At 43.9% G+C, this 15,751-nt stretch overlaps 1 protein-coding gene across 3 annotated transcripts; it reads left to right on the top strand.

Moving 5' to 3' along the window:
- Window positions 1-4,789: 4,789 nt before the first annotated feature.
- LOC311102274 (pannexin-1-like) lies at window positions 4,790-15,002 on the top strand. 3 transcript variants are annotated; one of them, XM_084143560.1, is made up of 8 exons: window positions 4,790-5,287; window positions 5,403-5,518; window positions 5,670-5,854; window positions 11,328-11,514; window positions 11,620-11,720; window positions 11,810-12,029; window positions 12,899-13,211; window positions 13,383-15,002. In XM_084143560.1, the coding sequence occupies exons 1-8, from the start codon at window positions 5,107-5,109 to the stop codon at window positions 13,445-13,447; spliced, it is 1,368 nt and encodes a 455-aa protein (XP_083999686.1). In that variant the 5' UTR covers window positions 4,790-5,106; the 3' UTR covers window positions 13,448-15,002. The 3 variants fall into 3 exon arrangements, with proteins under 3 accessions (XP_083999686.1, XP_083999685.1, XP_083999687.1); XM_084143559.1 differs by having other exon boundaries at window positions 13,362-15,002; XM_084143561.1 differs by having other exon boundaries at window positions 5,037-5,302; window positions 13,362-15,002.
- Window positions 15,003-15,751: the final 749 nt, after the last annotated feature.

Genomic DNA, 15,751 nt, shown 5'->3' with positions numbered 1-15,751 from the left:
TTGAAGAATCTGAAATATAAAATATATTTTGATTTGTTTAACACTTTTTTGGTTACTACATGATTCCATATGATGTTATTGCATAGTTTTGATGTCTTCACTATTATTCTACAATGTAGAAAATAGCAAAATGAGTAGGTATGTCCAAACTTTTGAATGGTACTGTATGTAAATAAGGTATTTCTGTTGCAAAATTTTCTAAAAACCTGTTTTCGCTTCGTCATTATGGGGTATTGTGTTTAGATTGATAAAGGGGAAAAATAATTGTATCCATTTTAGAATAAGGCTGTAACGTAACAAAATATGGAAACAGTTAAGGGGTCTGAATACTTTCCGAATGCACTGTATATGTGTGTGTGTATATGTCTGTGTGGGTGTGTGCATGAGTGAGTGCATGTGTGCTAAGGTGCGGAGAATACGAGCAGGTGGTCAGTCCAGTTCAAGTGTTCAGCAGTCTGATGGCTTGTAGATAGAAACTGTCTCTGAGCCTGTTGGTATCAGACATCATGCTCCGATACGTCTGCCCGACGGTTAGGGAGAGAACAGCTTGTGGCTGGGGTGTGTGGGGTCCTTGATGATGCTGCAGGTACCTTTTCAAGTAGATGTTCAGGATGGTGGGAGCATGGTCCCAGTGATGTACTGGGCCATCTCCACCACCCACTGGAGGGCCTTGCGGTCGTGGACGGAGCAATTCCTGTTCCAGGCCGTGATGCAACTGGTCAGGACACTCAATGGTGCAGCGGTAGTATTTTCTTCAGCCGCCTTAAGAAGTAGAAGCGCTGTTGCACCCTCTTGACAAGAGTGGTGGTGTTGTTGGTCCATGACAAGTCCTCGGTGATGTGGACGCTGAGGAACTTAAAACTTGTGACTCTCTCTACTGCAGTCCCATTGATGTGGATCAGGGCATGTTCCCTCCTCTGCTTCCTGAAGTCAACAATCAACTCCTTTGTTTTGCTGACATTTATTCAAGATAAAAATGTATTGCTATTTTGATACATGAGGCTTATTTGATCTAATAGAAGTTTTGTAATGCTTAGGTTTTTATGAGTGTGCTAATATAAGTGTGATGCATGTGCTGATATTCTAGACCTCTATGCATATTCATGAGGCTAGCATAGCATCTAACTTTCCATTGAATACAGGCGGTTGACGTCAACACCCCCATCGAATATTTAAAAAAAGTATTAAAATAGCGAGATACACCAATCCAAAGAGAGGAATAGGCGGGAGCTTGACAGCCTGGCGGTCCACTCTGTGGACAACGAATCCTACTGTTAGGGCGGAGACACAAGCGTCTTGTCACTGGCTTGAAAATGTGTCATTGGCTTTGATACTCTGGTTAGAGACGATCCAATCGCTGATTACTTTGTTTTGTACAATGCCCCACGTGCCCCCCGTCACCACAAACGACTTCAATGATGGCAACCTCAGACTAAAGTATGTAGCGAATGACAGAGCAGCAGAAGAATTTAGTGTGAGTTGTTAGGCTAAGAGCATGGTGCTTGCAACCCCAGGATAGTGGGTTCGATTCCCAGGACCACCCATATGTAAAATGTATGCACGCATGACAGTTTCTTCGAATAAAAGCGTCTGCTAAATGGCATATATAATATACACTGAGTATACCAAACATTAGGAACACCTTCCTAATATTGAGTTGCACCACCCCCTTTTGCCCTCTGAACAGTCTCAATTCATCGGGGCATGGACTCTACAAGGTGTGGAAAGGGTTCCATAGGGATGCTGTGTGTGCATGATGTGCTTCTTGTGTGCCTCTTGCTAGCTGCACTCAAATGGCGAGGGGCTGAAGCTCATTGGCTGAACTGGAATTACTAGGGGGCTGGCCCACATGGGGAAAAATGGGACATCACAGCTTCCAGAAAAACTGTAGCTTTCAAACTAGGGATTTCGTGGCTAATTGAGGTAAAACAGTAATGGTGCTCATTGATTATGCATGTATGAACTACACATTGACACATCCAGCTCAAAGCGGGAGGTTTAAAAAAATACTTAGTAGTGGCCAAAGTTCCGGAGCATGTCTTTAAGTGAAAATCACCATAAATGTACGGTCACTGTAGAATAAATCCCAGCAGCGTTGCAGTTCTTGACACAAACCGGTGCGCCTGGCACCTACTACTAGGGGTATGCCGAAATGGCCATACTCGTATTCGTATCCGGAAATTGACAGTTGATAGTAGGATCGGATTATATTTGTGATCGGAAAAAATGAAAGTGTTTTAATATGCCTAAATAGATGTTGGCAAAATACTTCCCTGCACATTCTCACTGCAAAAAAAACAAAAAACTGCAGATTAGAAGCAGAGTCCGGAGGGGTGTGTCTGTGTCCTCAATTTGTAGCGGGCAGCCAAATCAGAACGCGGCAGCCAGGTCAGAATGCGCATCGGCGTTTCATATTTTTTCCCTTCCCTTGCCCCGCTTGTTAGATATTATGCACATTGATAGCAAATCTCCTCGCCATGTGATTTATCATAGTAGCAGGCAGCAGCAATCTAAATGATCAGACCGAAAACATGCAAAAAAAGTGATCGGGTGAAATTATGAAGCAAGTGGAGGGAAAAATACAGCTTCCCTCTATCCAATCAGAGCAGCAGGATCAACGTACAGCTGCCTTCTCTTTACATACAGATGGGCAAACTAGCCAGTTGAGTTATTTAGACCATGTAGAACCTCACACATGACTGAAAGACAGTACATTATGGTTTAGAAACTCTGTGACTGACTGACATGAGAAAGATGCTTGCTGGCACCCGAAAGTAACTTTTTTTTTCAGATCACGGATAATTACAAAAAAATTCTCAGATCATAATCGTATCCAGAAAATGTTCCATGTCCATAAAGATATTGTTTTGTCTGACTACTCGGCACACCCTTACCTACCACCATACCCGTTCAAAGGCACTTCAATATTTTGTCTTGCCCATTTACTCTCTGAATGGCACACACACAATCCATGTCTCAAGGCTTAAAAATCTTCCCCTTCATCTACACTGATTGAAGTGCATTTAACATTTACTTTTGATACTTAAGCATATTTAAAACCAAGTACTTTTAGACTTTAACTCAAGTAGTATTTTGCTGGGTGACTTTTACTTGAGTCATTTTCTATTAAGGAATCATACTTTTATTCAAGTTTGACAATTGGGTACTTTTTCCAACACTGCCCATAATGACAAAGAAAAAACAGGTTTTTAGAAATGTTTACCAATTTAAAAAAATATTACAACTGAAATATCACATTTACATAAGTATTCAGACCCTTTACTCAGTAATTTATTGAAGCACCTTTGGCAGCGATTACAGCCTCGAGTCTTCTTGGATATGACGCTACAAGCTTGGCACACCTGTATTTGGACAGTTTCTCCCATACTTCTCTGCAGATCCTCTCAAGCTCTGTCAAGTTGGATTGGGAGCATTACTGCACAGCTATTTTCAGGTCTCTCCAGAGATGTTCGATCGGGTTCAAGTCCGGGCTCTACCATAAAGGCCTGATTGGTGGAGTGCTGCAGAGATGGTTGTCCTTCTGGAAGGTTCTCCCATCTCCACAGAGGAACTCTAGAGCTCTGTCAGAGTGACCATCAGGTTCTTGGTCACCTCCCTGACCAAGGACCTTCTCCCCCGATTGCTCAGTTTGGCCGGGTGGCCAGCTCTAGGAAGAGTCTTTGTGGTTCCAAACTTCTTCCACTTAAGAATGATGGAGGCTGTGTTCTTCGGGACCTTCAATGCTGCAGAAATGTTTTGGTACCCTTCCCCAGATCTGTGCCTCGACACAATCCTGTCTCAGCGCTCTACGGACAATTCATTCGACCTCATGGCTTGGTTTTTGCTCTGACATGCACTGTCAACTGTGGGACCTTTTATAGACCGGTGTGTGCCTTTCCAAATCATGTCCAATAAATTGAATTTACCAAAGGTGGACTCCAATCAAGTTGTAGAAACATCTCAAGGATGATCAATGGAAACAGGATGCACCTGAGCTCAATTTCGAATCTCATAGCAAAGGGGCTGAATACTTATGTAAATAAGGTATTTCTGTTTTTTATTTGTAATACATTTGCAAAAATGTCTAAAAACCTGTTTTCGCTTTGTCATTATGGGGTATTGTGTGTAGATTGCTGAAGATTTAAAAACAAATCCATTTTAGAATAAGGCTGTAACATAACAAAATGTTGAAAAAGTCAAGGGGTCTGAATACTTTGCGAAGGCATTGTACAAAGAAAGATGAGGGGGCCTGAGAGATGAGGTCTCCAGTAGGTGGCAGTATAGAGAGGGACCTGAGTGATGAGGTCTGCAGATGGAGGACACTCAGTGGCTGGACCCCTATCTCTCTCCCTAGGGCCTCATGGAAGAGCAACAGCTCTCATCAGACACAGTAAAAACATGTAGCTACAGTGCATGCAGAGGATGGAAAAAACCGTTTATTTCGTGCAAATCTGTGCAAGTGCAGTGTCCTGTAGACGTTTCGCTCGTGATTCAGTGGAGAAAATGACATGGTGAAAGACAGTGGGGAAAAAATGAAAGAATAAAGCAAGCAAATAAGTAAGTAAAGACCACAGAGCTTGGAAAGACTAAAAAAGGAAGGACCTGAAGGGTTCCTTGGGACGTCCCTACCTCCCATTGAAGTTGAAATGTAAAATGGTTAAGGAGAGGGTAAGGGTTAAGTTTAGGGTAGGGACGTCCCAAGAATCCCAGTTTGCACTACTCGACCTTAGAGACACCCCGGAAGGCACATCAAAGTCTAGCAGTTTCATTGGTTAACAGCAGTTGCTTTGTTGTGCACCGCCCAAAAAATTATAACACAGGTAGCTAATTTTAACAAGAGATTTTCTTTACCTAGCTAAACTCACAGCATGGCTTGATTGATTTATGTAGTTGGGTCAAGCGTACACGTGCCACACTAGTTATATTAATTTACCAGTAGCTTAGCTTGCTAGCTAGCTAGGTGTTGTCAACTTTTCAATGGTGCGTCTTTCACCCGTCTTTCAGTTTCAACTTTAGCGTTGTCATTTCGAGCTCACGAGAGCGAGGGTAAACTAGTTTAGAAACAAAACGGTGGGTCGATCTGCTAAGAAGACAACGGAGCCAGAGATGGCTATCGCCCACGTCGCTACAGAGTATGTTTTCAGTGATTTCCTCCTGAAGGAGCCGGGTCAGGCAAGGTACCGCACCGTCCGCACTGAGCTAGCCATGGACAAGATGGTGACATGCGTGGCGGTGGGACTCCCTCTCCTCCTCATCTCTCTTGCGTTCGCCCAGGAGGTCTCTGTGGGTGAGTAGGTCACAGGTAGGTGTGTGTGTGATTAATTAATCACTAAATCATGAATGATTATATAATTTAGTGATTATTCTCTCTGTGTGTGTCTGTCTTTCTGTCTGTCTCCCAGGTGTTCAGATCAGCTGTTTCCCTCCAGCTAACTTTTCCTGGCGTCAGGCCATGTACGTGGACTCCTACTGCTGGGCAGCCCTACACACTCACACACTACCCTTATGGCTACACAAGGTAACACACACAGACATACACTTGCAGACTATCCATATGGCTACACAAGGACACACACAGGGAACTAACACTTAACCTTTCTCCTCTCACTCTCTTTCTCCTTCCTCTCTCTTTATCCACCCTCCTCTCTCCCTTTCCCCCACTCTGTCAGTTCTTCCCCTATATCCTGCTGTTGGTAGCAGTAATTATGTATAGTCCAGCGGTTTTCTGGCGTTTCTCTGCCTCTCCTCTGCTTCAGTCAGACCTCAGCTTCATCATAGAAGAGCTCGACCGCTGCTACAACCGTGCTGTCACTCTGGCTAAACACATGGCCACTGCTGGGGAATACACAGACAGGTAGGCTAACTGGGTTGTATTCATTAGGCACCAAATAGACTGAAAGGCTGGAATGGAATTAATAAACGTAATCAAATCAAATTGTATTTGTCACGTGCCGAATAAAACAGGTGTAGACTTTACTGTGAAATGCTTACTTACAAGCCCTTAACCAACAATGCAGTTCAAGAGATAGAGTTAAGAAAATATTTACTAAATAAACTAAAGTAAAAAATAAAATAAAATAACAATAACAAGGCAGGTAGCTTAGTGGTTAAGAGCGTTGTGCCAGTAACCGAAAGGTCGCTGGTTCTAATCCCAGAGCCGACTAGGTGAAAAATCTGTCTGTGTCCTTGAGCAAGGCACTTAACCCTAATTGCTCCTGTAAGTCGCTCTGGATAAGAGCGTCTGCTAAATGACAAAAAAAAAGTGTATATATATATATATATATATATATACATACATACATACATACATACAGTGGGGAGAACAAGTATTTGATACACTGCTGATTTTGCAGGTTTTCCTACTTACAAAGCATGTAGAGGTCTGTACATTTTATCATAGGTACACTTCAACTGTGAGAGACGGAATCTAAAACAAAAATCCAGAAAATCACATTGTATGATTTTTAAGTAATTAATTTGCATTTTATTGCATGACATAAGTATTTGATCACCTACCAACCAGTAAGAATTCCAGCTCTCACAGACCTGTTAGTTTTTCTTTAAGAAGCCCTCCTGTTCTCCACTCATTACCTGTATTAACTGCACCTGTTTGAACTTGTTACCTGTATAAAAGACACCTGTCCACACACTCAATCAAACAGACTCCAACCTCTCCACAATGGCCAAGACCAGAGAGCTGTGTAAGGACATCAGGGATAAAATTGTAGACCTGCACAAGGCTGGGATGGGCTACAGGACAATAGGCAAGCAGCTTGGTGAGAAGGCAACAACTGTTGGCGCAATTATTAGAAAATGGAAGAAGTTCAAGATGACGGTCAATCACCCTCGGTCTGGGGCTCCATGCAAGATCTCACCTCGTGGGGCATCCATGATCATGAGGAAAGTGAGGGATCAGCCCAGAACTACACGGCAGGACCTGGTCAATGACCTGAAGAGAGCTGGGACCACAGTCTCAAAGAAAACCATTAATAACACACTACGCCGTCATGGATTAACATCCTGCAGCGCACGCAAGGTCCCCCTGCTCAAGCCAGCGCATGTCCAGGCCCGTCTGAAGTTTGCCAATGACCATCTGGATGATCCAGAGGAGGATTGGGAGAAGGTCATGTGGTCTGATGAGACAAAAATATAGCTTTTTGGTCTAAACTCCACTCGCCGTGTTTGGAAGAAAGAAGAAGGATGAGTACAACCCCAAGAACACCATCCCAACCGTGAATCATGGAGGTGGAAACATCATTCTTTGGGGATGCTTTTCTGCAAAGGGGACAGGACGACTGCACCGTGTTGAGGGGAGGATGGATGGGGCCATGTATCACGAGATCTTGGCCAACAACCTCCTTCCCTCAGTAAGAGCATTGAAGATGGGTCATGGCTGGGACTTCCAGCATGACAACGACCCGAAACACACAGCCAGGGCAACTAAGGAGTGGCTCCGTAAGAAGCATCTCAAGGTCCTGGAGTGGCCTAGCCAGTCTCCAGACCTGAACCCAATAGAAAATCTTTGGAGGGAGCTGAAAGTCCGTATTGCCCAGCGACAGCCCCGAAACCTGAAGGATCTGGAGAAGGTCTGTATGGAGGAGTGGGCCAAAATCCCTGCTGCAGTGTGTGCAAACCTGGTCAAGTCCTACAGGAAACGTATGATCTCTGTAATTGGAAACAAAGGTTTCTGTACCAAATATTAAGTTCTGCTTTTCTGATGTATCAAATATTTATGTCATGCAATAAAATGCAAATGAATTACTTAAAAATCATACAATGTGATTTTCTGGATTTTTGTTTTAGATTCCGTCTCTCACAGTTGAAGTGTACCTATGATAAAAATTACAGACCTCTACATGCTTTGTAAGTAGGAAAACCTGCAAAATCGGCAGTGTATCAAATACTTGTTCTCCCCACTGTGTATATATATACAGTGGGGAGAACAAGTATTTGATACACTGCCGATTTTGCAGGTTTTCCTACTTACAAAGCATGTAGAGGTCTGTAATGTTTATCATAGGTACACTTACACTGTGAGAGACGGAATCTAAAACAAAAATCCAGAAAATCACATTGTATGATTTTTAAGTAATTAATTTGCATTTTATTGCATGACATAAGTATTTGATACATCAGAAAAGCAGAACTTAATATTTGGTAAAGATACCTTTGTTTGCAATTACAGAGATCATACATTTCCTGTAGGTCTTGACCAGGTTTGCACACACTGCAGCAGGGATTTTGGCCCACTCCTCCATACAGACCTTCTCCAGATCCTTCAGGTTTCGGGGCTGTCGCTGGGCAATACGGACTTTCAGCTCACTCCAAAGATTTTCTATTGGATTCAGGTCTGGTGACTGGCTAGGCCACTCCAGGACCTTGAGATGCTTCTTACGGAGCCACTCCTTAGTTGCCCTGGCTGTGTGTTTTGGGTCATTGTCATGCTGGAAGACCCAGCCACGACCCATCTTCAATGCTCTTACTGAAGGAAGGAGGTTGTTGGCCAAGATCTCGCGATACATGGCCCCATCCATCCTCCCCTCAATACGGTGCAGTCGTCCTGTCCCCTTTGCAGAAAAGCATCCCCGAAGAATGATGTTTTCACCTCCATGCTTCACGGTTGGGATGGTGTTCTTGGGGTTGTACTCATCATTCTTCTTCCTCCAAACACGGTGAGTGGAGTTTAGACCAAAAAGCTCTATTTTTTGTCTCATCAGACCACATGACCTTCTCCCATTCCTCCTCTGAATCATCCAGATGGTCATTGGCAAACTTCAGACGGGCCTGGACATGCGCTAACTTGAGCAGGGGGATCTTGCGTGCGCTGCAGGATTTTAATCCATGACGGCGTAGTGTGTTACTAATGGTTTTCTTTGAGACTGTGGTCCCAGCTCTCTTCAGGTCATTGACCAGGTCCTGCCGTGAAGTTCTGGGCTCATCCCTCACCTTCCTCATGATCATTGATGCCCCATGAGGTGAGATCTTGCATGGAGCCCCAGACCGAGGGTGATTGACCGTCATCTTGAACTTCTTCCATTTTCTAATAATTGCGCCAACAGTTGTTGCCTTCTCACCAAGCTGCTTGCCTATTGTCCTGTAGCCCATCCCAGCCTTGTGCAGGTCTACAGTTTTATCCCTGATGTCCTTACACAGCTCTCTGGTCTTGGCCATTGTGGAGAGGTTGGAGTCTGTTTGATTGAGTGTGTGGACAGGTGTCTTTTTTATACAGGTAACGAGTTCAAACAGGTGCAGTTAATACAGGTAATGAGTGGAGAACAGGAGGGCTTCTTAAAGAAAAACTAACAGGTCTGTGAGAGACGGAATTCTTACTGGTTGGTAGGTGATCAAATACTTATGTCATGCAATAAAATGCAAATTAATTACTTAAAAATCATACAATGTGATTTTCTGGATTTTTGTTTTAGATTCCGTCTCTCACAGTTGAAGTGTACCTATGATAAAAATTACAGACCTCTACATGCTTTGTAAGTAGGAAAACCTGCAAAATCGGCAGTGTATCAAATACTTGTTCTCCCCACTGTGTGTGTATATATATATATATATATATATATATATATATATATATATATATATATATATATATATGCAGGGGCTACCGGTACCGAGTCACTGTGCGGAGGTACAGGTTAGTTGAGATAATTTGTACATGTAGGTAGGGGTAAAGTGACTATACATAGATAATAAACAGTGAGTAGCAGCAGTGTACTGGGCCGTACGCACTACCCTCTGTAGCGCCTTACGGTCGGATGCCGAGCAATTGCCATACCAGGCGGTGATGCAACCGGTCAGGATGCTCTCGATGGTGCAGCTGTAGAACTTCTTAGAGGATCTGGGGACCGATGCCAAATCTTTCAAGTCTCTTGAGGGGGAAAAGGTGTTGTCGTGCCCTCTTCACGACTGTCTTGGTGTGTTTGGACCATGATAGTTTGTTGGTGATGTGGACATCAAGGAACTTGAAACTCTCCACCCGCTCCACTACAGCCCTGTCGATGTGAATGGGAGCGTGTTTGACCCTCCTTTTCCTTTAGTCCACGATCAGCTCCTTTATCTTAATAATATAATAATAATAATATGCCATTTAGCAGACGCTTTTATCCAAAGCGAATTACAGTCATGCGTGCATACATTTTTGTGTATGGGTGGTCCCGGGGATCGAACCCACTACCTTGGCGTTACAAGCGCCGTGCTCTACCAGCTGGGAGAGGTTGATGTCCTGGCACCACTCTGCCAGGTCTCTGACCTCCTCCCTAAAGGCTGTCTCATCGTTTTCGGTGATCAGGCCTACCACTGTTGTGTCGTCAGCAAACTTAATGATGGTGTTGGAGTCGTGCTTGGCCACGCAGTTGTGGGTGAACAGGGAGTACAGGAGGGGACTAAGCACGCACCCCTGAGGGGCCCCCGTGTTGAGGATTAGCATGGCAGATGCGTTGTTGTCTACCCTTACCACCTGGGGGCGGCCTGTCAGGAAGTCCAGGATCCAGTTGCAGAGGGAGGTGTTTAGTCCCAGGGTCCTTAGCTTAGTGATGAGCTTTGTGGGCACTAGGGTGTTGAACGCTGAGCTGTAGTCAATGAACAGCATTGTCACATATGTGTTCCTTTTTTCCAGGTGGGAAAGGGCAGCGTGGAGTGCGATCTGTTGGGGCGGTATGTGAATTGGAGTGGGTCTAGGGTTTCCGGGATTATGGTGTTGATGTGAGCCATGACCAGCCTTTCAAAGAACTTCATGGCTACCGACGTGAGTGCTACGGGGCGGTAGTCATTTAGGCAGGTTACCTTCGCTTTCTTGGACACAGGGACTATGGTGGTCTGCTTGAAACATGTAGGAATTACAGACTCGGTCAGGGAGAGGTTGAAAATGTCTGTGAAGACACTTGCCGGTTGGTCCGTGCATGCTCTGAGTACACGTCCTGGTAATCTGTCTGGCCCCGTGGCTTTGTGAATGTTGACCTGTTTAAAGGTCTTGCTCACTTCGGCTACGGAGAGTGTGATCACACAGTCGTCCGGAAGAGCTGCTGCTCTCATGCATGCTTCAGTGTTGCTTGCCTCAAAGCGAGCATTAAAGGCATTTAGCACGTCTGGTAGGCTCGCGTCACTGGGCAGCTCGCGGCTGGGTTTCCCTTTTGTAGTCCGTAATTGTTTGCAAGCCCTGCCACATCCGACGAGCATCAGAGCCGGTGTAGTATACATGGAGACCGTTTGAAGTGTTTGATACTGTTCCATTAATTCCATTCCAGACATTACTATGAGCCTGACCTCCACCACTGCTAACACTCTCTCACTCTCTCTCTGTCTCTCCCTCCCTACAGTGGTGCGTCCGACCCTACTGAGGGGTGTTTCATGTACCCGGTGGTGGAGCAGTATCTGCTGACCAAGAAGAGGAGTGTTGTGTTGTTGTGGCGTTACCTGCTGTGTCGAGGCCTCAACCTGCTCACCTTGCTTCTGGCCTGTGTCTACCTGGGCTACTATCTCCGCCTCGCCTCCCTCACTGACCAGGTAACTAACTCTGTGGGTCTAGTCATAACTGACCCTAACTTATTGATCTTGTGTTGACAGTTATCTGGCTAACTTATTGGTCCTACATTGTGATCCTCACCACAGTTCGGCTGTTCCCTGCGCACCGGACTCCTGGCCAATGACACCTCAATCCCCGACCAATTACAGTGCAAGCTGGTCGCTGTGGGCGTGTTCACTTTGCTAAGGTTTTTACGCCACCTTTTTAGCTTTTAGCCAGTAATTTTTGTAGTTGTTGTTCCCTTTTTAAATAAAGTTTACTGGATTGTGATTTCAGCTTTGTTAACCTGCTGGTGTACGCCATGCTGGTTCCCGTGGTGATATACTGCGCTCTGCGCCCCTTCTTACAATCACACACCCATTTCCTGAAGTCCTACCAATCACTGCCCACCACCGGTGTTCTGCCCCGCCCCCAGGGCCAATGGGATGACCTGACACTCTACTTCCTCTTCCTGGAAGAAAACCTCAGCGAGCTCAAGTCATACAAGTACATGAAGGTGTGTGTGTATAGCTCTGTGTGATAGCTGTTAGATTTTCATGTTTTTATTATCACGTGCACAAGTACAGTGAAATAGCTATCTTGCTTGCTCCCAGCAATGCAGTAATGAGTATCAGTAGTACTCTAGAGAATAGTCAAGTGGAACAAAAACACATGAGAAATAGAAATAAGAAGAACATAAGTAAGTAAGCTATATACAGGGTCAGTGCCAATACCATATTTACAATGTGCAGGGATTGTGGAGTGGTAGGGGTAGATATGTACAGGGGTAATGTGACTAGGCATCAGTACATACATGTTAAACAGAGTAGCAGCAGTGCATATGATTGTATGCGAGTGCCTGTGTGTAGAGTCAGTATGAATGTGTGTGCATGATATGTATGTATGTGTGTAGTGTGCATAGAGTAAGTGCAAAAATAGAACGGTCAATGCAGATAGTCCGTGGAGCCATTCTGTTAGCTATTTAGCAGTCTTATGGCCTGGGGATAGAAGCTGTTCAGGAGCCTGTTGGTGTCAGACTTGTTGCTCCGGTACCGCTTGCTGTGTGGAAGCAGAGAGAACAGTCTATGGCTTGGGTGGCTGGAGTCTTTAACAATTTTCCTGCCCTTCCTTTCACACCGCCTAATATAGAGGTCCTGGATGGCAGGCAGCTTGGCACCAGTGCAGTTGCCATACCAATCAGTGATGCAGCTAGTCAAGATGCTCTCAGTGGTGCAGCTGTGTAACTTTTTGAGGATTTGAGGGCCCTACCAAATCTTTTCAACCACCTGAAGGGGAAGAGGCACTGTCATGCATTCTTCACGACTTTTGCATGTGTGTTGCTGAGGCAGAGGGGTGTGTGTGTAATTGTATAGCTCTGTGTTGTAGGTGTTGGAGTTGCTGAGGAGGAGGGGTGTGTGTGAGGGGGAGGACTTTGATGCCATGGGACTGCTTCAGATGCTGTGTCTAGTGAAGATGGATGTCACGGACGGAAAGAGGAGCACCGCAGCTACCTCCAATGCTAGTGACAAAACCTCCAATGCAAATGCTATCCTTAATGCTAAAGCTAATGACAACCCTATTGCTAAAGCTATTCATATTGTTAACCCTGCCGCTGGGGAGGCCAGTAGCAAGGCCCCAGTCCCCAGCCCAGCTTCCCCAGACCCAGGCCAAAGCCAGACCAGGGCCACTGAGATGACAGGTGAGTTTGAAGGGAAAGAGAGGACGGGGAGGAAGGAAGGGGAGAGGAAGCGAATTGGAATGATGGGAAATATAATGAAATTCCAAACCATTCTACAAATAAAACAAATATCCGATAAATGAAATTCGTAATGTTCTGTTTGCCCCTCAGAATTCTCTGCTCTCTTGCCAGGCAACAGTGCGATGACAGGCGGAAGGCAGAGTGACGACGGGGCGGTCCGACAGCGAATTATCTGATCGTTGCCATGAAGAAACAGCCCCAGTGGTTTGTGGGACACTAGGAACCAGAGAGGTTCTAAGAACCAGAGACCCAACAAGCCATTATCTAAACAACTCAGACTAAGGTTTAGCAGAGATGTCTTGATGTCAATGGGACAGAGTTGTATTAACTAACGCCAGTGGTACTAGCCAACAATGCTTTGATGTGATCAGGGATTTGAATCGGACAAGCAGTTTCTGGGTATCTTCCTATATTGAAATCCATACTGCCCAAGGTGTGTGTGTGGTGGCGGCATACTGTCTGCAGAAGGGTCTTTCTATAAACTAGGGTACCACTGAGGATTTCCTACACTGGACAACTTGTTACAGCTGTTGATAAGTCATTGATAATATTCAGCCTTTTTTATCATGTCATTACATGAAGAAATAAGGGGGGATCATAGCTATATTCAGTACAATTCACCAGTTGATTTAAAACCTATGTTTAACCCTTTATCATAGTTGGTGTTTTCGCAGATTTGCCCAAAATCGTGTGACATAAAATGACTTTTCTATCCTTACAGTTATGGCAGTGTAAGTTGTCTTTATATAATATATTAAGCATTAATCAGTTAAATTAGATATTGAACTTGAACTTGTAAGAATCCTGGATCTAGCCGTTGGACAGTTTTTTTGTATTTTTTTGTATAGAGATCTCAGAAATGCAGTGTAACTAGTAACATTTTGTGTGGATCTCCTTATGTTATGGTGTGAAAACAGTTTATGGGCACACAAATCCAAAATCATGTATGCAATTGCAAAATCGAAAGCTTTTAACAGAGTCCCCTTACCTTGATACTTAAAAGCTAAATCGATACTGTTGTCATTAACGTGGTTCTTCAATAATTATGCATAATACTTTTGGTGTCCAGCTGATTAGTTACGGCGTGATATTTTCACACGTCATCTTCTGATCCAGGAAGGAATTTTACGAATGACCGTCAAGTGATGAACAGCAGTTGTGATAGCGCATGCGATGCAACAACTGCCCAAGTGCTGGAAAAAAGGTGTTCGGGAGGAATGTCAAGAATATATTTTGAACAATATGCTGGTGATATCCCTAGCGAATTGATGGTAATCTGTTGTCTGCTTGATTTACTCCTTAGATTTAACAGAGGAAGCATTAAGGTAATACATTGTTTTTGTGCCTCGGATTGGACACAGTCTACTGTGTGAAATTGTGTAGGATAGATTATTGCGCAACACCCAACGCTATTTCTATTCATTCTGGATATAATGACAAATTGCTATGTAATATGACCTGGTAATGAAATAACATGACAAATACATTTTGTTTTCCATATTACACCTGTAATTTTAACCTATACAAGGGGCTTGAAGTAGCCTACTTTACTGTTTTCAGACTAGTATTTCTGTCTAATAAAGCCCTTGTGGGGAAAAACTCATTCTGATTGGCACCCATGGCTGCACCCCTTTCCAGTCATGTGAATTCCATAGATTAGGGCCTAATGAATTTATTTCAATTGACTGATTTCCTTATATGAACTGTAACTCAGTAAAATCTTTGAAATTGTTGCGTTTATATTTTTGTTTAGTATATATTAAGCCCTATATGTACAATTGTATAAATTATACAATTGTATAACATGGAGGTCCTTGAAAATTACATTGAAGTGCTTGAAAAAGACCCTGAAAGTCCTTGAATTTGACTTGGCAATGTCTTTATGAACCCCGCTTAAAGGATGTTTAGTCCTAGGCCGATGTTGTTGTATAGGTGGAGTTATGGGCCAATTTGTATATATTCACTTTTATCACTCTAAATAACTGCATGAAAATCATTTTTATTTTAGTTTTAAACCGTTTTGAAATTTGGAATCCAATGCCACACATTGGCCCCATTATTTATAGAAAGACCCATAACTGTTATTTTTATATGTGGGGTATGCTGAATGGAGAAGTACTTTTTAGTCCAGAAATAAGCTTTCTGGGCCCGGAAGCCGGCTTGTGATACATATGTTTATGTGGATAAACAGAATCAATTATTTGTTATTATCAAATACATTTGCAGCATCATTGTTCCCCTTTGGACAGTTTACACATTGGCTGACAGTGACATAACAGGAGGAATGGGAACCTAACGCTTCGAACACACCGACCGTATCATTGCATTTTGAAACGCCAGAAGTACATTCGTTTCCAATGGAACGCTGCGTTTGCCTTGCAGCATTGCGTTGCAGAGGCAGTTGCAGTGCGTTGGATTTATCGAACATATGCGTCAAACTGTCTGCGTAAACAGGTTGACAGAAATGGTAGCAGAAGGTG

Source organism: Coregonus lavaretus (assembly GCF_964263955.1).
Source record: "Coregonus lavaretus genome assembly, chromosome: 26".
NCBI lineage: Eukaryota > Metazoa > Chordata > Actinopteri > Salmoniformes > Salmonidae > Coregonus > Coregonus lavaretus.
This window is presented reverse-complemented; position numbering and strand designations above follow the sequence as displayed.

Coding starts and splice junctions, on each gene's coding strand:
- LOC311102274 (XM_084143559.1), top strand. CDS start 5,107: ATGGCTATCGCCCACGTCGCTACAGAGTATGTTTTCAGTGATTTCCTC. Junction 5,519..5,669: donor TACCCTTATGGCTACACAAG/GTAACACACACA, acceptor CCACTCTGTCAG/TTCTTCCCCTATATCCTGCT. Junction 5,855..11,327: donor GCTGGGGAATACACAGACAG/GTAGGCTAACTG, acceptor CCCTCCCTACAG/TGGTGCGTCCGACCCTACTG.